At 39.4% G+C, this 22965-nt stretch overlaps 1 protein-coding gene and 1 long non-coding RNA gene across 10 annotated transcripts in view; one reads left to right on the top strand and one right to left on the bottom strand.

The window, feature by feature from the left end:
- LOC143654081 (uncharacterized) overlaps positions 1 to 15138 on the bottom strand; it is a 48159-nt gene extending 33021 nt beyond the window's left edge. The window contains exons 1-4 of one of the 7 annotated variants that reach the window (XR_013161664.1): positions 14921 to 15138; positions 5103 to 5224; positions 2987 to 3077; positions 2362 to 2502 (exon numbers count right to left, since the gene is read on the bottom strand). This is a non-coding gene — a long non-coding RNA (uncharacterized LOC143654081). The remainder of the gene's footprint in view (positions 1 to 2361; positions 2503 to 2986; positions 3078 to 5102; positions 5225 to 14920) is intronic. The other 6 variants (XR_013161662.1, XR_013161665.1, XR_013161660.1 and 3 more) reach the window with 6 other exon arrangements.
- ARHGAP19 (Rho GTPase activating protein 19) overlaps positions 1 to 17059 on the top strand; it is a 91148-nt gene extending 74089 nt beyond the window's left edge. For 2 of the 3 annotated variants that reach the window (XM_077125626.1, XM_077125627.1), the window contains exons 9-12: positions 1750 to 1848; positions 4450 to 4560; positions 5173 to 5251; positions 8716 to 17058. In XM_077125626.1, the coding sequence (XP_076981741.1) occupies positions 1750 to 1848; positions 4450 to 4560; positions 5173 to 5251; positions 8716 to 8726 (300 nt within the window). In that variant the 3' untranslated portion in view covers positions 8727 to 17058. Of the gene's footprint in view, positions 1 to 1749; positions 1849 to 4449; positions 4561 to 5172; positions 5252 to 8715 lie in introns of all 3 variants that reach the window. The other variant, XM_077125628.1, reaches the window with a different exon arrangement.
- Positions 17060 to 22965: the final 5906 nt, after the last annotated feature.

The raw sequence follows: 22965 nt of genomic DNA, 5'->3' as shown, positions 1-22965 counted from the left end.
ACAATTGATGAAACAGTATTATAATTATATTACTGACTATAGTTCATAGTTTACATTGGGATTCACCCTTTGTGTTGTACAGCCGCTCTCTTTTTTTACTCTAAAATATTGCCAAAGTTTGTTTATTTTAATGACCTTTTAAATTTGAAATAACTTTAGACTTAGAGAAAGGCTACAGAGAAAGTGCAGAGTTCCCATATATCCTTCTAGTTTCTTCTAATGTTAATATTGTCCAAATTAAGATATTAACATTAGTACATTGCTGTTAGCTTATAGACTCTATTTATGTTTTACCAATTTTTCTGTTCCAGGATCTGATCCAGGATACCACATAGCATTTATATATATATATATATTTTTTTTTTACATGGGCAGGCACCAGGAATCGAACCCGGGTCCTCTGGCATGGCAGGCAAGCATTCTTACCTGCTGAGCCGCCGTGGCCCGCTCCCACATAGCATTTAGACACACACACACACACACACTCACTCTCTTTTTTATCTGTATTATTTGTTGAAGAAACCAGATTGTTTCCCACAGTCTAGATTTCACTGTTTGCACCGTTGTTTTTTTGTTCTCTGTTTTTGCTGTAAACTCGTAATTAAATCTAATTCTAGAGACTTGATCTGATTCCAATTTGATTTCTCTTTTGGTAAGCATAGGTGGTGTGTACTTTTTGATATGCATTTTTAAAAAGCTCTGGATGCATAGTGCTAAATAGTTCTCCAGAAACTTTTACCAACTAATGCTTTTACCAATTAGATATGAGAGGACCCATCTTATTGCACCCTTGCCAATTCTATCAAGAATGCTTTGTTTTCACTTGTTCCTGTATGTTCACGAGGATCTTTACTAGCTTTGCAGTTTAGGGGTGATTAAATTTTCTGTCTGCTGAGATAATTAACTTTGAGAACCTCCAGTTACCTGTTTATAAAAAATGTAATTTCTTTAACCTCTAGAACTGAATCTGGCTTGATAAAAATTTGCAAAATTACAATTAGAAAATTTAAAGTGTAGTTAGGAAAGAAGAATTATTATGTACTATATATATTTTATATACATATGTGCATATATATATATATATATATATATATATATATATATATATATATATATATACTTAAAATGGGGTGATATATGGCTATTGAAAACATTGAATGAGACTGTACAACACCTTGGGACTTCCCTTTCTCCATCTCAGATACCTCCAAACAGAAAGCTGATACTGATAGAATTAACAAGTCTGCATTCTTTTGTATTCTGATATATTTTCTCTGAATCTGATGATGGGTTGCAGTCATGATAGAGACTCATCTAAAGAGCTTGCATAACTTTATTGTTCTGTATGCAGTTTGTGTTAAGGACTATCCTAGATTGTGCTAATGACTCTATGTCCAAGATGCTGTATACAAAAAAGTCTTAATAATTAGTAGGAGATCTTGGGCAAATTATATAATTTCTCTGAGTCTTAGTTTCCTTGTCTATAAAATAAGGATAATAATTCCAACTTCATAATGTGTATGCAATAAGGGATATGAAGTGCAAAACTCAAAATAATTTTATAAATTTTGACTTTTTGGAGCATCACTTTTGCCTTCATGATTTGCTTGCAGCCCTTCTAATCCATGTATTTACATAGTCACTTATTCTTGGGCTTTTTGGGTGTTTACTCTTAGCTATTGGTTGTCACAGAATGCTGTCTTTTGCTTGGGAGGATATTAATAAAATGTTCTCTGTGTTTTCTTTTAGTTTAATAAGCAGTCTGCAGCCCAAACACCAGGGCGAGAACCGTCTACTCCCCGAGTACAGAAGAGGGCGCGCTCACGCTCCTTCAGTGGGCTTATTAAGGTAGGTCCACCGTGCTGTCGTTTCAGTACTGCTTGTAGGGAATTTAGCAGTCTGATTTTACTTATGCATAAAATAGTTTTCTTCTTTTCTTTGGGATCCTGAAAAGGGTTCATTTGTAAGGGAATGGGAAAGAATTTGGAAAAGTTTTTTTTTTTTAAAGCATTTTAAAGCAAGTTTTAGAATCAGAGAAGGAACTCTGATTAGAGAAGTGAGGAGTAAAAGGAATAAAGGTGCTTTATTCTTTTCTGGGGCTGAGGACAGAAGCCTTATTGAACAGTGTAAAGAGTCTTTCCACCTGGCCTGCTTTGTGCTACACACTTCATTGTGCAGTTTGCTGAACTTATGGATAAGTGAGGACATTGAGAGATAGATTAGGGGAATTGTTAGAAAAAATGAATTTTTCTAATAAGGCTAGTGAATTTTAGGTATCTCAGATTTTTGTGAGCTTAATATTTTAATCAATTATTATATTCTACTCTCTTGTAATAAATCATTAAAAATCCGAAAACATACAAAATATACTTCTGTGCTCTTGCTGCCATCACTCTGTGTTTGCAGATTCCCCTTACAACTCTTCATTGGTGATCTGAAATTGTAGTTAAGGAATATTGACAGTAGGCGGCAGTATATACCTTGGTTATTGGGTTCAGATTTCTAGGCATAAACTCAAACAACATTCTCGTTAACTCAGAGTTTAGCGTGATTACATGTTCTATTGTTTTTATTTTTTCAACTGTTTTTAACTTTATTAAAATATAAAAATCCAGTAACATTAAGGAGCCCATTGTTTAAAATTTAAATTTTTTGCCCTAAGGAATAAACACTGTATAATTTGTTTTCTTTATGGCTGCAGTTGTTAGCAGTTGCAATATCATCTAACCCTAACTTTGGTCCTAGTTATAATTATTTATTTATTTATTTATTTTTGCACGGGCAGGCACCAGAAATCTAACCTGGGTCTCTGGCATGGCAGGCGAGAAGTCTGCCTGCTGAGCCACTGTGGCCTGCCCGCTAGTTATAATTTACAGAGGTTTTAAATTCACTCTGAATCATAATCTACTGGGGCCAGTAGTTTCTGGGACATGAGACTTGTCTGACATCAAAATTTCCTTTGCTAGAACCTTAGAAGTGCACTCACTTGCTTAGATGTGGCTGGTAAAATGAGCATCCTTGGTTTACCCTCTTTGTTCCTTCTCTGTTGGTAAAGTCTGTCATTCCTTCTGACTTCTCTGTCATACAAATGATAGAAGAAAAGTTATAATCAATAACTTTTAATAAATATTATTAAATAAATGTTTCTTTATCTGAAATTAGATGACAGTTTTCTGTTCTTAGTAAGGTCTCCTGTAGATGGCTTTAGCTTTCTTGCTAATTGTTGCTTGAAATATAACAGTATCTTCTTGGCAGCTGCCCACTGCTTTACTAAGAGAGAATTTAGAGCTTTGGAATTTGTAAGAGCTTCTAATTCTATCAGGATAAAACATTTTAGAACAACAATATTAAACACAAATGGTAGTAAATTTTATTTAACGGGGTAAAGTATTTTCATTATAAATGAAGAGATTTTTGAGCTAATAATAGATGTAGGTTTTTGCTCAGTAGCTCTGCAATGGAATGATAAATTGCCTTTTCAAAAGTTCAGTAGATGATTTACAACCAGCCCTGTTACTTTTGGCATGCCCAATGCAGCTTCCTCTGTGGTGATATTTGACGTTTGAATGGAGGGTAATATGGATCTTATTTTCTTGACACTTCTGTGCTTTAGCTATTTGATTTGTTTGGTTAGATTTTTTTCCTCCAGAATTCCTCTTACATACATAATTTGTTGCTTTGGAATATTTTGAATATTGCTGCTGATATTTATGTGTAGAGTTTAATGTTCTAGTTTGGATATGTTCTCTTTTTTTTTTTTTTGGAATTCAAATTTATTCTCTAAGGGTTAAAAAGAAAGGATTTCTCCAAAGATGGTAGAATTGTCACTGTCAGATCTTGCAGTGGGTTACATCAGCTCCTAAGCTGTTCACGGATGAAAGGCTCTTAGTCTTGCTCTGTCAGTATAGTCATGTGACTCTCTTAGAAAGGCCTCTACCTTCTCGTAACTATCTTAGGAACTCATGTAGAACTTCAAATTTTCCAATCCTGTATAAGGGCATGACAGGAAAGCAAAATTTAAGAGTGGACTCTGTCTAAGTATTCTCTAGTGCAGAGGGGAAGAAAGGAAGCCTTTTTTAATACTTTCAGAGACAGCACATCTTTGGGGGAAAATTTATACTGGTGAGTAATTGGCATTTCTCTTATGGTTGTAGAGGTACACTGTAATTGGCTAGTATTAGTTAATTTAATAAACTATAAAGTTGTTTTTTCTCTTTCAGCTCTTTTAAATGTAAGAGAAATGTTATAATCTAAAGAAAAGCAATGATTTCAGGTTGTTGTTGTTTTGTAACAAACTTTGGCTTCTCTTATGTTAAGAGGACCTGGGAAGATTTATTAGAAGCTGAGCTTTTTTTTAATCTAAGGAAACTATAGTTTTGAAGTTTAGTGTAGATGTAATATAGATATAGAAGGTGTTTATAAGTCCAATATTTTTTCTTCCTAACTCAGCGGAAGGTCCTGGGGAATCAGATGATGTCAGAAAAGAAAAACAAGTACTCTACTCCGGAATCTGTGGCCCTTGGTGAATTGAATAGATCCAGCAAAGAAAATATGAACTTAGTAAGATACTATTCCTGTTTATGTGTGTATATTTGTAGAAAGGTAGAAAACTGATAGACTATCATCTGTTTTACGGTGTTTCTGTGGCCATTCAACTGTGCCTTTTCTCAATTAATTCTTTCCTTTGTATTGGCTCTTTTCCTTCTGTGGGTTTTCTCTGACTTATTGATTTATTCAACAAACACATCTTGAGCTCATGGAGGTTATAACCGGTCATGAGCCCCAATGACAAATACAGTAAAAAAGTCCCATAAACAAGGTATTAGAGGGAGCAATTAATTCTAACTGGGAGATTCCAGGAGGAAGGCAACATTTGGGCCAGGCCTACTCAGCACTGCATTACCTGTCCTTCAGGGTGTTCTAGGCATGGTTACTTCATTAGAGTCAGCAGTAAAATAAGTTATGTATGATTAATGATAAATATATTAATAATTAGTAAACACTTATTAGTGATAAATGCTAATGATAAATAAAGTTAAGATTAATAAATATGTCAGTCTTAGTAAAACTCTTCACATCGAATTTGAACTAGTTAATAATACCTGATAGTCAAGTCTGTTTGTAGGAATGACACAATAATATTTAAGGCACTATAAAATTTTCTTGTTACAGTTATTTTCTGAGACTCCAGCTGTCAGGATGACACCAACAAGGTTGAAATGGTCTGAGGGGAAGAAAGAGGGGAAAAAAGGTACTAATTTTACTTATTCTCTGTACTTTTGAGTATAGTTCATTTCTGCAGTTAGGCAGTAAATTGCATTTTTGGAATTCCCAGTTAGTGTAGTTATTGTCATAAGTTATGTTAAGATTGGGTCCTTACCCCTGAGTTCATTCAGCAGATGGTTTGTGAGCATATATTCAGCACAGTCCTAGGAATTAGGGTTGGGGCTGGTAATGCAGACCCAATGGTCCCTGCACCCTTGGTCAGATAGGACACGTGTATGAAATATCTTAAGAATGCTTCATAAGCAAATTTAAAACAAGTGTAAAATTATTTGTGTAAATCAAATACAGAAGAACTGAATATGCTTAATAAATGTGGAATGGTTTATGTTCGTTTTCTTTGTAGACTTTAGCCATGTTCGTTCAGTGAAGCATTCCAGATAAACTACTTATGCTGAAGGATATGGGAATCCTGTCATACATGTTTGTAGGCTACTTAGGACAAACAGGATTATTTAATGCTAGGAATGCTGGTTGCCCCAGGCTCTTCTGGTAAAAGGCAGTGGCTGCTGTGCTTTCCTCTGAAGAAGTTCTGTGGTTCACTGGAATGACCGTAGGACTTGTAGTTAGACCTATTGAGTCATTATTTCTGCTCACTCCCTCTCAGTCCAAGTTTCCGCCACTGAAAATGAGGATAATAATTAAATATGCACTTCACAGATTTCTTGTGAGACTCAATCAAAATAATGTTTCGGAAGCACATTGTAATTGTTAAAGCATTAACAAGTGGTGAATAGTTCTTACTAATGAAAACTGGATGAGACTTAGTCATGTTACATAAAGCTTATGTGGCAGGTGAAGGACTCTCTGGTTTGACATGCTTATCACCACTGAGACATAAGCATCATTACTGTTTGAGGCATCAGAAAAAAAATAAAAAGAGAACAAAGGTCCAATCCTATGGATAAATGTTTATTCTTTTCCGGAAAATTAGATTTCAATACAGTCTCCTTACTTTTCCTTGGGTAAATTGTCTGAATTGTCTTTTTTTCCATCTTGCTTCTGACTTCTAAGCTGGGCTATCTCATAGAGTTGAGTTATGTGTCTAAGTACTTCTACCTATATGTCCGTAAGTCAGAAGGAAGCATAAGGTATTTTTGAAGGACATGTTGTTTTGTATCAAAGACATCTTTTGTCACTTTTATTTTTTGAGCATAATGAAGAAATAATGAGCCCTTCTGTGTTGACAACTCTACTTAGGGAGGAAAGAAATGAATGAAAATAACAATTCAGCTTAATATTTCACAAATAATTTTGAGAGCAGGGATTCTTGGCCCTGTTATCTATGGGCCACTTAAGGGGTCTATAAAGTTCCTGATATTATTGATGCAATTTTAAATGGAGTTACATATATTCATTTTTCTTGGAGTATATATAGTTTTCATTAGATTCTCAAAAGTGTCAAAGATTCAGAAAAGTAGAGGCCCACAAAAAAGATGAATGATCTTTTTTGGATCAATGAGATTTTCACTTTACTTTCTTCCTAGTCACTTCTTATATCTTGAAATGCCTTCCTTGACTTACATGATGCTACACTAATCTTGTTTGCCTCCTTCCCCTTTAATTATTTTCCATCTCTGCCTACCTCTCTACCTCTATGTGTGTTTTCAGTGCCCTATATTAAGTTCTCTGCTCTTGCTTTTTTTTTTTTTCTTCTTTATCTCAGGGGTTTGGTACACTTCCATAGCTTAGTTCTACTCTTTGTGTGATGACTACTCCCAAGCTGCTGTTTCTAGATCTGAACTCTGTTCCAATCTCCAAGCCCACAGATCCAATTGTCTGTAATGATTTCTTTTATACAAAATGAATACAACTGTATATATTTTTTGATGGTGATAGTAAGTCTTATAAAAGAAATAAATATTTTTTGAAGAAGATAATGCGGTCTTACCATTATCACCAATAGCATAATCCAAAAAGAGATTTGGTTTGCATAGGGTTCCTCAGTCTCAACCCTGTTGACATTTTGGGTCAGATAATTCTTTGTTATGGGGAGCTCCCCGTGCATTGTACAATGCCTTTTTTTCTTTTTTTCTCTCATTGAACAATGTTCAGCAGCATCCCTGGCCTCTGCTCAGTAGATGCCAGTAGCACACCTCCCTCAGTTATGACAGCCCAAAATGATACCAGACATTGCCAGATGTCCCAGGGAGTCAGGGAGGGAAAAAAAATCACCCTTAGTTGATAACCATGATTTATCACCTGCTTATTAACTGGACATTATTTCCAGCAGTCAAAATCTTACCAATCTGTTTCATTTTGTTAGAGCTGCCAGAATGCAATATATCAGAAATGGATTGGCTTTCACAAAGGGGATTTATTAGGTTGCCAAATTTATAGTTCCAAGGAAATGAAAATGTCCAAATTAAGGCACCAACAAGAGGATACTTTCTCAGAGGAAAGGGAGCATCTGGGTTCCTTTGTCACATTGGAAGGCACGTGGCAACATCTGCTGGCCCTCTCTCCTGGCTTCTGGTTTCAAATGGCTGTCTTAGTTCCTGTTTCCAGTGGCCTTCTCTCTGAGCATTTGTGCATCCTCACTTAGCTTCTTCAGGGGAAACTCTGGATTTCATCTCTTAGCTTAGCATCTCCAAATGTGTGTGTCTGCTGTCTGTGTCAGATCTCATATCTTTCTCTCTCCCTGGGCTCCTTTAAGGATTCCAGTAAACTAATTAACACCCACCTTGAATGTTACTCCGTGGAAACAATCTAATCAAAAGGTCCAACCCGAGCAATAGGTCTGCCTCCACAAAAATTTGATTAGGATTCAAAGAATATAACTTTTCCTGGGTACATAACTGTTTCAAACCAGCACACTATCCTTCAAAGCCTAGCCTAAATTATGCCCCATCCTCTTTGAAACCTTCTCTAGCTAAACTAGACAGATGTAATTACTTTTTTTCCTTTGAAATCTTATTAACTTTTAAAAAATGTTGGCTGTGATTTGTTTATTTATTTATTTTGCATTAACTGGTGGGAGGGGTAGCAGTGGTAAAAACTTGAGCTCTGCATTCAGTCAGGCTTGGGTTCAAATCCCAGCCTCATTGCTTAGTAGTGATATATCTTGGGGTAAATGAACTTGTTGGGTAGGCTTCAGATTCTTCATCTGAAAAAATGGTTACCTAATGTACAGGTTGTTGTGAAGATGAATGAGATAATGTACATAAAGAACTTAGAGCCATGCCTGGCACGAACTATGCACTTAGTAAGTGTTGGCTGTTATTACCATTCAGATGATTTAATGAACTTGGATTAGGGCAGGTGGACAAGCTGATGTTTACTTGATAAAGAGTAATAAATACTGAGTTATAATTCTTTAGCACTCACAGTTTGGAGAAAATATTAGATACAGATTCTCTAAGTTTCAGGTGGGATTTGCAAAAAGAAATTTTTATAAGCCTACTTAATGCGCTTCTTTTTCCTTCATCTTAGGATTCCTCTGAAGGATCCAGAGTTCTGTCATCCACCTAGGAATTTTCTCTTCGGTGGACCAGGTGTTATTACTACTCACAGCAAAGCTTGGACTTGCAGCTTGCTTGCTGCATTTTGAATGGTGAAAGCCAACTAATTCCATGACCTGACTGTTACCTCTAATCCTACTCACTGGATGATGTTTGCAACCTGTGCCTTCTGAGCAAGTGTTGTGAACTTTTTTTTTTTTTTAACTTTGGTGTTATGGGGAAACCACTAACCAGCCTACTAGCTTATACAGCACAGTAAATGGGCTGAACCAGGCAGGCTCTAGTGCTTACTCAAAATGTTTGTTGAGGCGGATTCTATTTTTTAGAAATATGAAATTTATATTCAATTGTTAGTGATTTTTTTTAAAGTGCTTTCAATCCTAATGGATTGATGTTATTTATTTTTATTTTTGGGTGCACGGGCTGAGAATTGACCCCAAGTCTCTGGCATGGTGGGCAAGCCATCTACCACTGAACCACCTGTGCACCCCTGATGTTATTTTTAACTGATACTTTGGCCTTTTCTCTGTCTTGACAATGTTGGGTGTGGGGTGGGGGTGGGAATTTGGTTATTGCTTTGTTTATTTCTTTGTTTTAAAAACCATTTTAAAAATAGGTAATCTAAAGGTCTAAACAGGCTCTAAGCCAGATGTTTTCCATCTTTTTTCCACATTAAGCTTTGGGAAACATCTTATCTCATGAGACCATATTCCTCAAAACCATATTTATATCCAAAAAATTTATAGCTTTCCTGAAAATTTTAAATTATTTTTTGAGTATGAGATTGAAAATATTGAAAAAGGGTACTTCAAAATGATACAATATTTTATCATATTCTCTCCCTCCCTCTGTCCCTTCTCCATACCCCCTTCTTTTCCCCTTTTCCTCAGTAATGGCAGAATAATTGTGTAGTTGCTGAGCTTGCCTCCTCCTTTCAGTTTCCTCTCACTTGAAACATTATCTGGTGCCAGTGTAATACTTTTCACTTTATTCTTTCTATGCCAAATCACTGTGACTCATGAAAAGTCACTGACAGCTTAGCAGACATTTACTGAAATACTTGTATGTAGTGGGAAGCTCTAGAGTATGATTTGGCTGGGGCTGACTGGCTCTATGTCATAGGATGATTTTTTTTATAGGTGGAATTATTTTATATCCTTCAAAGGGATCAGATGTGCAGGCTTGACTGTCCTGATAGCAAGTTGAGCCAGAGGAAAAGGAAATGAGCATCAGTCTCTGTAGGCCTGATAGGATTTAAAGAAGAGAATGTCTTATTTGGAGGCAATTGTGGCATATCCCCAGTGTTGAAGAAGTGGTTGCTACTCTGCCCCTTGTCAGAATGGGCTCAAGTAGTAATTTGGAGATGGTCCTGGGGCTTTGGCTGGGTTGGGGATGTTCACATATGTTTCAGGTGAGCAATGGTATGGCTTTGATCTAGTATAAAATATTCACTGCCCAAAGAGCAGCATGTGGCAGGTGAGAATGTTCGGGTTTGTGCCTGGCTCTGTTAAGTTGAGTAACAGTTCTCACCCTGTGTGTTGGAGCAGAATCAGGCCTCTGCAGTCAGCTGCATAGCAAAATATGTTTTGCTGACCTATTTTAAACTATTGAAAATGCTGTGCTATTGCTGAAATAAAAGCTGCCTCTAGGGGAGCAGAGTTTGACTTTGTGTCTGGGTGCCAGCCTCTCTTCTGTACTTTCTATTTCTCTTCTTGGTTACTGCAGTAATGAAGAAAAATGTAAAATTTGGCTTTCTAGCTTGACAGATTGTGAACAACTAGGAGTATAAAAGTGCTTAGAGACCCCTTTCTCTTAAACAGTTTTATTTCATTCTTAAAACTACTTATTAACAAATTCATTTGTGCAGGCTTCTATTGGCCTTTTTTTTAAAGAAAAAAATAGCATTCCTTGTACCAGATATAAGTAAATTCAAACAGAAACCCCTTTTGGTATCAACAGACTGAAAGTGTCCTCCCTTAATTTGTTACTTCCTTTCCTTATTATTTGAATGTGTTTCATCCTAGAGCGGTCTGATGGTCTTTTAAACATGGTCTAGCATCAGGTAGAGAGAGCAGAGATACCTTTTGCACTAATACCTCCTTGTCACTGAGTTAGTGTTGTGGAACTTGTAGAGGGAGGTACTGAGATTCAGGAGATGCTGTCTGGGTGAAGGGAATCAATAACTGAGGGTAGTATTCTTGGTACTAGGCTAGTGATAGAAGTTTATCACCTGCACATGCTTTGTTATAGCTGGTCCCCTTGGGCAGTTTATACGTGTATTTGGGTATGTGTGCTTTGTTTAAGTTATTTATTGAATATTCTGTCTCTTGCTTTAAAGGCATTATATGTCATTTTCCTTACAGAAGTGTGATCCACCTACTACAGTAAGCAGTATAACCTTCTGCCTTCTGATTTGAAACTGTTCTATTCCTGTGAAATCTTATGGCGAAATCAAAGATTAAAACTCTTTATCATTTGCCACACAAGGTTACTACCTCCCATCAGACCTGGTGGGCAGGTACTATTTTTGAGCCAGTATTCAACACATTTTAAAACATCTGTATTGTTTTTCTACTTTTGTTATGTTTATTTTTCATGTTGGAACTATTTCTTTGAAAATGCCTCTTCTTATGGTTTTTTAAACATTTATTTCTTTCTGGGGCCATTTATGATGTGTTTTGATATGGTATCAGTATGATGCAACACAGATACACAGGCATAAAAACACAGACCACCTCCTTGATTCACATCTGTGTTAGGTGAACTACACTAGGTGAATCAGTAAAAGTCATAGGCACTGAAGTCTTCAGTCTTTTATAGAGATGGACTTTTGCACTGGCACCAGGGAATTTGGTTTGAAGAACCCTACTGCAGTAGTGAAAGATGAGGAAATAGTAATTATACCCAAGTGCCCTAATATGTTAAAGGAGCAGGTACTAAAACCATCCTTAATTGATCCCCCACAAATGGGAAAGAAAGATCTTTACCCTGAATGTCCTTCTAGAGTCAGGTATAACAGGGGAACACCTTTGGGAAAAGGGGTCAGTACAGGACAATTGACCATAGTGACCACTGTGTGTTCCAGAGGTGGCTGTTCTGTTGTCCTATGAGGAAGCAAGTTGATCGCAGAATGTCAGAATAGAATGATTCCTCCTTCTAAATAAGAGTGTTTCTGTTCAGCTTCCCTCATGGGGGCCTGTATTAGGTTATGGTTTAAAATATTGCCTTCTAAGGACTTGTAGTCATTGGGTCTGTGCCCCATACACTGTAACTGGGGAAGCCATCTTTAAACAAACTTCTCTAGACTCTTTCTGCTTACTTTGTATGGGGCCTTGCAAAGACACCTGAAGCTGGTGGCTCCCATTCTGAGATCTTTTCTAAGTAAAACTCCTTTCGCAGGTAGATAGCCTCATACCTGCCTTACTCTCCTAGCATTTGGCAAAATTGCTTGAATTCAGGGAAAATTTGAGTTCCCAAGATTCATAAGCTTCTTAAACCTGTGGTAATTAACCCAATCTAAAACTTGTTATAGAAAACTGGCTTTCTTAGACAGCTAATGCTGAGATCTTTCCAACAGTGTAGAATTGATGGAGGGACTAGTGAGGAGGCACAGTACATAATAGCCTGAGTGCTTGGGTTACCATGGAAGCTGAAGCATGTGAGGCCATAGCTAGTGCTAAAGAGCCATTGAGCATTCCTCCACACATGTCAGAGACAAGCAGAGCCTGATGGGGAAAAGCATTCCCTCACCCCACGGTCCTTCACGGCAAGAGTTGTCTTTGCACTATCTCTGAGCTTAGTCAGCAAGAGAAACAAGCTTTCTTAACTTGTTCACCATTTAAAATGTTTCATTCTTATTTTACTATATATTACACATACACACATATATGTAACTGTAAAGAAACAATCATCTATATTGTCTTTCTTTTATACCCATGTAATATTCTAAAATTAAATTTCTTTTGTTTCATATCTAAAGGCTTTGACTGGTCTCATAGTTCCACGTTTTGACTGATGGATTATATTGAGGGGGAGACAGGTGACCTCTTGTTCTGAGGAATGTGAAGCCTCTAAGAAAGGTTCATCTTTGGGTTATTTTCCAGCTGGGTTGGTGGGTTCATTGGAAGTTGGGTTTTTGCCTGATAAGAAGTGGGATTGGCTCTTCAGGGAATTTTTTTGCATGAGCAAGCACCAGGAATTGAACCCGGGTCTCCAGCATGGCAGGTGAGAACTCTGCCCCTGCACTTCAGGGAATTTTGAGTTCCTGATTTCCTGTGGCTGTGTCCTGATTTCCTATGGCTTTGCACAGATTCCTATTTCCGACATAATCTTTATTTCTCACTTAAAAATAAGGAGTGATAGTTTTAGTAACTATCATCTGGAGCAACAAGGTTTAGTATGTAGACAACTGGTTAAAATGTTTTTTTTGCAACTTACTACATATGTGACCTTCGGTGTGTCCCTGAACTTCTCTGTCTCCTCCTCTGTAAGGTGGGAAAATGGTAGCTATCTTAATGGTGCCATACTCTCAGTGGGTTAACAGATGTAAGCACCTAGCATAGAGAGTCCATGTTTGTGCTTCAGCATAGTGGTTTACCTCTAATTTTTTTTTTTTTTTTTACACGGCCAGGCACCAGGAAAGGAACCCAGATCTCCAGCATGACAGGCGAGAACTCGGCCTGCTGAGCCACTGTGGCCCACCCTACCTCTTTAATTTGATGTAAAATTTTGTATGCATTTGGATTTTTCTATGGAAGAGATTTCATAGCTTTCATGAATCCCAGAGGAGTCCTTGACCACCAAAATATTAATAATCTTGCCTTAAACAGTGCTTGGCACATGGCAAATATTCATTAAATGTTAGTTAGGTTATTGATGCTGACATAGTTATATTTCCTTAGATTACTCACGTGTTTTATTTTTGTTTATTTTTAAAATATTTGTATTGTAAAAACTTAACATACAAACATACGTACATTCTTGACATATAAACATTCTATACATGGTGTACAATCAGTGGTCACAATATCATAACATAATTGTGCTTTTATCACCATGATCATTTTTTGAACATTTGCATCACTCCAGCAAAAGAAATAAAAAAGAAAAAAGAAAAAACTCATACATACCATACCCCTTACTCCTCCCTCTCATTGACCACTAGTATTTCAATCTACTCAATTTATTTTAACCGTTGTCCCCCTTATTATTTATTTGTTATCTATATTTTTACTCATCTGTCCATATCCTAGATAAAAGGAGCATCAGACACAAGGTTTTCACAATCACACAGCCCCATTGTAAAAGCTTTATCATTGTACAATCACCTTCAAGAAACAAGGCTACTGGAACGCAGCTCTACAGTTTCAGATTCTTCCCTCCAGCCACTCCAATACACCATAAACTAAAAAGTGGGTATCTAAATAATGCGTTAAGAGTAACCTCCAGGATAACCTCTCGACTCTGAAATCTCTCAGCCACTGACACTTTATTTTGTCTCATTCCTCTTTTCCCCCTTTTGGTCAAGAAGTTTTTCTCAATCCCTTGATCCCAGGTTCCAGCTCATTCTAGGATTTCTGTCCCATGTTGCCAGGGAGCTTTACACCCCTGGGAGTCATATCCCACGTGGGGTGGGGGGAGGGCAGTGAGTTTACTTGCCTTGTTGGCTTAGAGAGAGCGAGGGCACATCTGAGCAACAAAAGTGGTTTTCTGGGGGTGACTCTTAGGCCTAATTTTAAGTAGGCTTAGCCTATCCTTTGCGGGGTTATGTTTTATAGGGGTGAACCCCAAGATTGAGGTCTTGGCCCATTGATTTGGTTGTCCCCACTGCTTGCAGGAGGATCAGAAATTCTCCAAATGGGGAAGTTGAACATTTCCCCCTTTATCCCCATTCCCCCAAGGGGACTTTGAGAATTCTTCTTTATTCACTGTCCACATCACTCTGGGATTTATCGGGGCATCACACTAACCTGGACAAAGCAAGAAAATCTCATGCCCTAGTCAAGATCCCATGTATTTATGGTGTTCAATTAAACTGACCATATGAGTTAAATTAGGACATGTACTACCCAAAATATAAATTTTGCACTGAATAACATCTCTCACTTTAGTATCACATAGAAGTTGAAGTTTTAAAATATGGATAATATCATCCTTTACCCAGTCTTCTGATATACCTTAGTCCTCTCCAGATCAGTTTCATTCATATCTCTACTTGATGTCTGATCACTTTTTCAAGTTTTAAAACAGTTCCTGTATGGGGCACTGCTGACTTTCTTAGCTTCAGAACTCTAACTCTGAGTCTCAGGTGACATAGTTATTTTTGATAATGATGGAGTTTCTTAAATCCTGAATAGAAATTAAAATTCTGCAGTTGTCTTGACTTCATTATTTACCTATGCACTCCTCTTTTGTCATGTTAGCGCCCTAGATTCTATTCAGAATTTTCTGTCCCTCTCTCCCCATCCCCCAAGCACCAACTTGTATTATTCACTGTAAAGAAGTAAAGCGTGGAGAGGCTCTTATAGATAGTGTATGGGCAACTGGGTAATACCAAAAGAAATACCGAGAAAAAAGGGGGTGGAGAATAAGGTATTTTGAAAAATAGGAGAATCAAGATACTAAGTGCAGTGCTGAGCACATAATCAGTAATTGTTGAATTGGATGTGCATTAAACATTAGAAACTGAAAACCTGGGAGAGTTTTCCTGTTACTCTCCCCTGCCTCATTGGCTGGTTGCACAGTTTTTGACCCTATGGAGGACTGGTCTACTTTTTGCTTCTGGTTCCATTCCTCGATTATAGGCATAAACCGGTTGGGAATGGGGAAGAAGGCTGAACCCCAGGCTAGAGGACTGTGCTGCGGAGTTTGCTTGTTCAGATGCTGCTTTAAGGCCCCACTTGACCTCTTGGTTTCCCCCATAAAAACAGGCAACCAAAAATTGGGGTCTAGCCCCAGCCAGGTCTTGGTCTAAGAGGGTCATTAATATCATATCCTTTATTAGCAGCGCTCAGTCCCCAGATCCTGAGTCTTCTACCTAGGGACTAGGACTGAGGTTAGTGAGAGGAACTACCATTGACTGGTACTTGGTACTGAAGAATGCTTAATTCAATTGAGCATATCTGTGGGTAAAAGAGAAAGGAATCAGGCTGTCTAAAAATTATGAACCCAGAAGCTATTCCTCAGTGTGCAGAAATGGGGGGTTGGTGAGAAAAGCTCCTCCTGCTCATGTACTTTCCAGTTTTCCAGCATTGGTGGAAGAATACAGTAGAGCATCTAATGAGTTCAAATCTCTTGTGAATGAAAATCAGTGCCACAATTTATTGAACAAACTTTCTGTGTTCAAACTTTGGGCTAGCCTATTATTTCCTTGTCTCGCTTAATTCATATATCTTTGTGAGGTATTATTATCTCCAATTTTATGGTAAAAGAAACATAGGTGTACTTAAGTAACATGTCCACTGTTAGCAAAAATGTGGCAGAGTCAGGATTAACATCCAGGACTGTCTGACTCTTAAGAATTGTCTTATCAGGGGTTAGACATCTCAGTGCCTATAAGAAGAAGCCAGGAAGGTGATGTAAGGCATAAGGTAACGAAAGTGACAACCACTTCAAGGCATTAAAAACATTGTGAGAGCCAAACATAACTAACTCTGTGGCCTGGATTTGGCCCGCAATGCCCCACTTAACATCCTCTCTATGACATTGGACTGTTAGTTCTCTGGCTAGTTCCTGAGTCTGTGTAGGAGATTCTCCAGAGCTTCTTACTGCTGATTCTGCAATGATAGCAAGAAGTGTACCTTCAATAGAAAGATGGTAAAAGGTGTTCAGACCCCGGAGGGTGTCCACTGACGCAGGCTGCTCCCATTCTACCTGTTGTCACGGGCATCTATGGAGAGAGTCTGTACCCTCATTTCTTTGCTCTCCCAAATGCCAGAATTGCACCGTCTAATAGGGTAGCTGTTGGGAGAAGAGGCACGTATTAGTACTTCCAGAGAAGTCCTGGGATGTCAACCCACTCCATGGTTTGCAGTGTTGGAGTTGCCAACAAAAGCACAACTCAGAACAGGCACTTGGTGGAACAACACTTTACTCACATAGAAAAGAGAGCAAGTTCAGCTGCAAAAGTGGGCGTCAGTCCCCTATGCCCAGAGCATCTTGCTTCTTACCTGACACAGGGAGATGGTCTACATACTCCCCATCTGGTGCCGTAAAAGAGGGAAGTATATACCCGAATTTGGAGATGGAACACAAAACAAGAATGTAAAAATATGTTAATAAATTCAATGTTGATTACATGTCAAAATATTTTTTTATACATTGGATTAAATAAAAAATATATATTAAAGTTAATTTTATCTGTTTCTTTTAATTTTTTTTAAAATGTAGCTCACACTGTATTTCTGTTGGACAGCACTATTTCAGAGCCTCTGGGTCTCTAATCCTGGGCCATCCTTTCTCCACCAGAACCTACTCATCAACTCCATCACAATCTGTGGCTCCTTTTGTCCTTTAGTTCTGAGATCACCCTGGAGAGCAGAGGGGAGGTTGGAGTGAAAAGTTTATCCATGTACTGCTCTGGGGTTGGCCTCTGGCCCACCTGTGGCTGGCTAGGCGACTGCCCCTATGGTAATTCAGCTCATTGGGCCTCACCTACGGGCTGGAGATGTGGGGGCTGTGGAGTCACTGCAAGGGGATTTCAAACCAATGTGTGTGCCAAGCACTGCCTGCTTCTTCTGGAGGAACTACTGTTGTCCAAGTGTTTGGTCGTTGTGATTGATACAGATAGCTTTAAAGTTACGGTATTCATAATGGGTTTGTGTGTGTGATATTTTCTACATGGATAAAAATATAGCTATGAAATGTGGAAATCTTTGAAATTTATGGGTGTTAAAGAGTTTCCCTATTCCAAAATTTAGGGGACTACAATTCTCACACTCAGCAAAAGAAGAGAAGGTGAGTAGCTCAGAAGGGTTGGGAAAATTAAAATTGTAATCTACCTCCTCCATGACCCACTGTCTTTACAGACTCATTAGTCTTACTGTCCAGCTTAGAAGCCTGGGGCCAGGACATCCTACCTCTCTCAGATGAAGAGCCACAGAGATTTACTGGAAACCTAATGATCCAGGAATCCAGGCTTTATTAAGTACTTTGATGCGGCTGAAATGTGCTATTAATGAGAGGTCTTGTGCTGTGGTCACTTCTTTAACACTCCCTGTGTGTACTGCGCAGGATGAACAGAACGAGGAGGAGGATGGAGAGGAGAGCCTGACCCTCTTCCACGGAAGCATGAAGACCTACTCTTTCCACGAGGCTGAATCTATGGAGGAAAAGGGGGTATATTTAGTCTGAAGCAATTCTCAACAGGCATGTATAATCAGAGATGACGGTGCTATTTGGCACCTTAGAGATAATTGAGCCCAGTAGTTTCAAGCTGGTCTGTAAATATTCCTGCTGGTGTCCTTGCGAGAAAGAGAAAGGGGGTCAGAGAGGACAGCATCAGATTCGCCACTCCTACTTCAGCAAGGAATAGCAGTTCTCTTTTATCTGGTTAGGAGTAAGATTTTGTCAAATGAAGGGCCTGAAAATCATTGATCTAACTCACAAATTATGTTTTACAGGCAGAAACAGAGATTTGGAAAGATGGCAATTTAGACTTGAGATATGCATCTGGTGAGTGGCAGTGTGGGCTATTAAGCACATGGTTTGATGAGTTTTGACAGATGTATATATATATATATCCCTGTAACCACCACCCCAATTACAATGTATAGTATTTCCATCACCCCTGGAAGTTCCCTCATGCCTCTTTGCAGTCAATGCCGAATGCCCCTGCCCCAGGCTACACTGATCTCATTTCTATCACTGGAGATTGTCTTTGTCATTAAACTCATCTCCTAACTTGCAATCTGGTATTCTATGTCTACTCTTGCCCCCTGGCTGACTTTAAATATTGGAGGGTTCTGATGTGGAGGAGAGATGATCCTGGTTTTACATTTCTGGGACTGATGGCAGGAAATGATGAGAGAAGTAATTCTGGCTTATAGAAATCTGAGTTCTCTGAAGGCAGGGACTGTTCTTATATTCTGTATCCACAGAATATCCACAGAAGTACTGTGGATACAGAATATAAGAGTCTGGCACATAGCAGGGTCTTATTAAGTGTTGTACTGAACTGAAATTAGACCTTCCAATAATGGAAATGACTGTCAGGGAAGCTGTTCAGTTTCTTCCTAGATGAAAGTGAGTACTGCTTATGCTGAGAGCAGGGGTGCCCATCACTAAAGAACACAGGTGAATTTAAGCCACTTCTGAGTGGTAAACACAAGGGCAGGAACCATATCTAATCATCTTGCGACACAGTACAATCTGAGAGAAGCAGATCATAATAAGATATAGTAGATAATAAGCTAGAGCTGAGAGCTGTGGAAACAAAGGGAGGCAGCCCCTCCCCAATCAAGATGTCAGAGTGAGAAGCTTCAGGGCTCTCCCCACTCAGAAACTTTGAATAGCAACAAAAACAGGGAGAAACATCTTTTTTAGGACTTAACACTAAAGGTCTGCAGGGGCAAGGTGAGTGCTTGTATCAAGAAAAAAGCAGTTTAAAAATGGTAGAATCTCCTGGTGCTCTGGCTGGACTCTCCCTCATTCCTTCTCCAGCTCAGTAGAGAGCTGGTCACAAGATGATTAGAAAAAGGTTCCTGCCCTTGTGTTTACAGAGCTGGTTCACAATTCCAGTTTGGGTTCCTGGTCTCAGTTCTGGAGGGAGCAGAGTAGACATTCATATCAGTGTAAACAGGGGAATTCCCAGGGCCACACATACATGCCCAAGACAAGCAGCATGTGTGCAGAAAGCATGAGGGAAACACCTACTTTTTGACCTGGAGCTATCATCTAATTTCATTGTATGGTTACGCTCTGAAGGAGCGCACTTGCACAGGTAATCTACAAAGACTGTAAAAAAGGTAAAGTATTTTCTTTTTTTTTTTTATTTAAAATTTGTTTTGGTTAGCCCCTGGATATAGAATTCTTGTTTGGCAGTTTTTCTCTTTTAGTAATTTAAATATATCATCCCACTGTCTTCTTGCCTCCATGGTTTCTGCTGAGAAATCTGTGCATAGTCATATTGAGCTTCCCTTGTATGTGATAGATTGCTTTTCTCTTGCTGCTTTCAAGATTCTCTCTCTTTGACCTCTGACATTCTGATTAGTAAGTGTCTTTGAGTATGTCTATTTGGATCTATTCTCTTTGGGGTATGCTGCATTTCTTGGATCTGTAATTTTAAGTCTTTCATAAGAGTTGGGAAATTTTCATTGATAATTTCCTCCATTAGTTTTTCTCCTCTTTTTCCTTTCTCTTCTTCTGGGACACCCTCAACATGTAAATTCGTGCGCTTCATGTTGTCATTCAATTCCCTAAGTCCCTGCTCATATTTTTCCATTCTTTTCCCTATATTTTCTTTTGCTTGTCAGATTTCAGATGTTCCATCCTCCAGTTCACTAATCCTATCTTCTGCCTCTCGAAATCTTACATTGTAGGTTTCCATTGTTTTTTTCATCTCTTCCACTGTGCCTTTCATTCCCATAAGTTCTGTGATTTGTTTTTTCAGACTTTTGATTTCTTCTTTTTGTTCATTCCTTGCCTTCTTTATATCCTCCCTCAGTTCATTGGTTTGATTTTTTATGAGGTTTTCCATGTCTGTTTGAATATTCTGAATTAATTGTTTCAACTCCTGTATCTCATTTGAATTGTTGGTTTGTTCCTTTGACTGGGCCATATCTTCAATTTTCCTAGTGTGATTTGTTATTTTTTGCTGGCGTCTAGGCATTTAATTGCCTTAATTAGTTTATTCTGGAGATTGTTTTCACTTCTTTTACACAGAATTTTCTTGCTGGATGAATTTGTTGTTTGTCTGTTCTTTGATATTCAGTTCAGCTTATTCTGGACCACTAGCTTAGGTTTTGTTTAACAGAGGAGAATTTTTCAGTTCTTGTTTTCTTGTTTCTTGCCCTGCCTATATGATGCCTTTCTCCCCCCACCCTTAGGAGGGTCTACTTAGGTGTTATAGACCCCAGCCGGATTTTCCCAGACCAAACTGGCCTCCTGTTGGGAGGAAAGAGTCACCTGCGTAGTTTTCCCTGAGGGTGAAACCCAGCAGTTTGAAAGACTTTCCTGTGAAGTCTCTGGGCTCTGTTTTTCTTATCCTGCCCAGTATGTGGTGCTTGTCTGCCTGCAGGTCGCACCAGCATAAGATGATGCGGTACCTTTAACTTTGGCAGACTCTCCCTGCTGAGGTGTGGTGGAGACAGAGAGGTTGTAGGCTGGCTTTAATCGCTTCAAATTACCAAGCCCTGGTGTCTGAATTCCTTGAGGGAGGGATTCCACCTGAGTTGGGATTCACCCCTCCCCTGGGGAAGCTTGTTTCTGCCTATGCCTGGGGCAGTTGCAGCCTGAGAAGTCCTGCTGCTGACTCCAAAGGCAGTCAAGCCTTTGTAGAAACACAGCCACAAAAACCTCTGTTTTCCTCTTTTTTTTTTCTTTTTCCATCAGCCCTGCCCCCTTGGCACCGGGGCAAAAATGAGCGACCTCCGCTTTGACCAGGTTCACCTGAGCTGGGGGCCTATTTTCAGTAGTCAGAATTTGTTAATTAATTCCACAATTGGCGTTTGGTTGGGCTCAGCCCCTGCTGCTGGTAAAGTCTCTTTCCTTTCCCCCTCTGGGAAGCAGCCTGTGGGGGAGGGACGCTGGCTGCCGTGGCTTGGGGAACTTATGGTTGGTGGGGGGGCTCGCAGCCGGTCCAGCTGGTCCAGACTGGGGTATGCTGTGTGTCCGGTCACTGACATGGCCCCAGGAGCTATTCTGTACTGTTTCTGGTTATTTAGTAGCTGTTCTGGAGGACGACCTAAATCCCACACCTCGCTAAGCCGCCATCTTGGCACCTCTCCCAGGAGTTGCTTTACATTTTAAATTTTAATAATGTTTATTTTATGTACAATGGAAAAGTATATCTTGTATATTGAGCCTGTATTTATAGATTCCTTAGGACCATGCTAGGTGTTTTATTTGAATTTGTGTCAAATTAAAAAAAGGTAACTAGACAACAGAAAAGTGGCCTGTGTATGTAAGAATTATTGAAGGTTTGCTAGTGACTCAAGTTTGAGAAGCATTACTGTGGGCCAAGTGGTGGAGAACTTTCAGGCACAGGGAGTTTCTTCACGATAAGAAAAGGCCTCCACGGGATGGGGCAGGGGTGGGAGGGGAAGGAGAGAGGACCTGAGCTGAGGGCAGCAAACTGGGAGGAACGGGAGAAGAATGGGGTTTGTAGAGCAGTGGTTCCCAACATCAGAGTCATCCAGAAGGTTGTTCAAACATGGTTGAGAGACTTAACCCTAGAGTTTCTGATTCAGTAGGTCTGATGTCCAAGAATTTGCATTTCTAACAAGTTCCCTGGTGCTGCTGCTCGTCCAGGAACCACAGGGAGAACTGGTGGTGTAGAGGTGGCTGTGGGTGAGTTTGCACCCCTGCCATAGGTGTGGGATGTGGGGGGCAGGAGGGGCAGGAGGGACAGGAGGTGGCCGGCTGCAGGACAGGTGTGTGGGCAGGGAGACACTGAAGCAGAAAGGCAGTGCCCTGTGCACAGTGCCCTGCAGGTGCGCCAGTGCTGCCACTGGAACTGTCGTCCACGGTCAGGGAGACTGGTCAGCCTGGCCAGGCAACTGCATCTCAGTGAGACTGAGGGAAAGGGAAATTAAAACAAAACCCTCTAACGGCGAGCTGGGAGGCTGCCGGTTCTAGTTTCCCTGCTGTTTTTATCTAACCCCGAGTGAAGGGAAATCAGCTTCTACTCGGCACCCACTGTGTCTCCAGCATTTAAAATACTTTATTGCATTTAATTTTCATAATGCTGTGCTGTAGGTATTACTCCGTTTTAAGGGTACGGGAACTAGGGGCCTGAGAGGCGAAGGAAGTTGCTTATTGTTATCTAGGCAGTCCTACTAGGTTGTTATCAGCCCTCGGCCGACTGGTCTGATGAAATCGCCCTACTGCTGTTTCCCCGGCCCTGCCTTCACCCCATCATTTCAACATGTCATCAATATGTAATAAGTATAAACCGATCGGTAACTGCTAATGAGATATTAAAAAAATTTGTACTAAATCTTTGAAACCCTGCATGTATTTTACAGCACATTTTAAGTCGGACAAGTCACCTTTCAAGCGCCCG

This window comes from Tamandua tetradactyla, chromosome 13 (assembly GCF_023851605.1).
Source record: "Tamandua tetradactyla isolate mTamTet1 chromosome 13, mTamTet1.pri, whole genome shotgun sequence".
NCBI classification, from domain to species: Eukaryota; Metazoa; Chordata; class Mammalia; order Pilosa; family Myrmecophagidae; genus Tamandua; species Tamandua tetradactyla.
The sequence above is the reverse complement of the archived record's forward strand: the minus strand, read 5'-3'. Positions and strand labels throughout refer to the sequence as shown.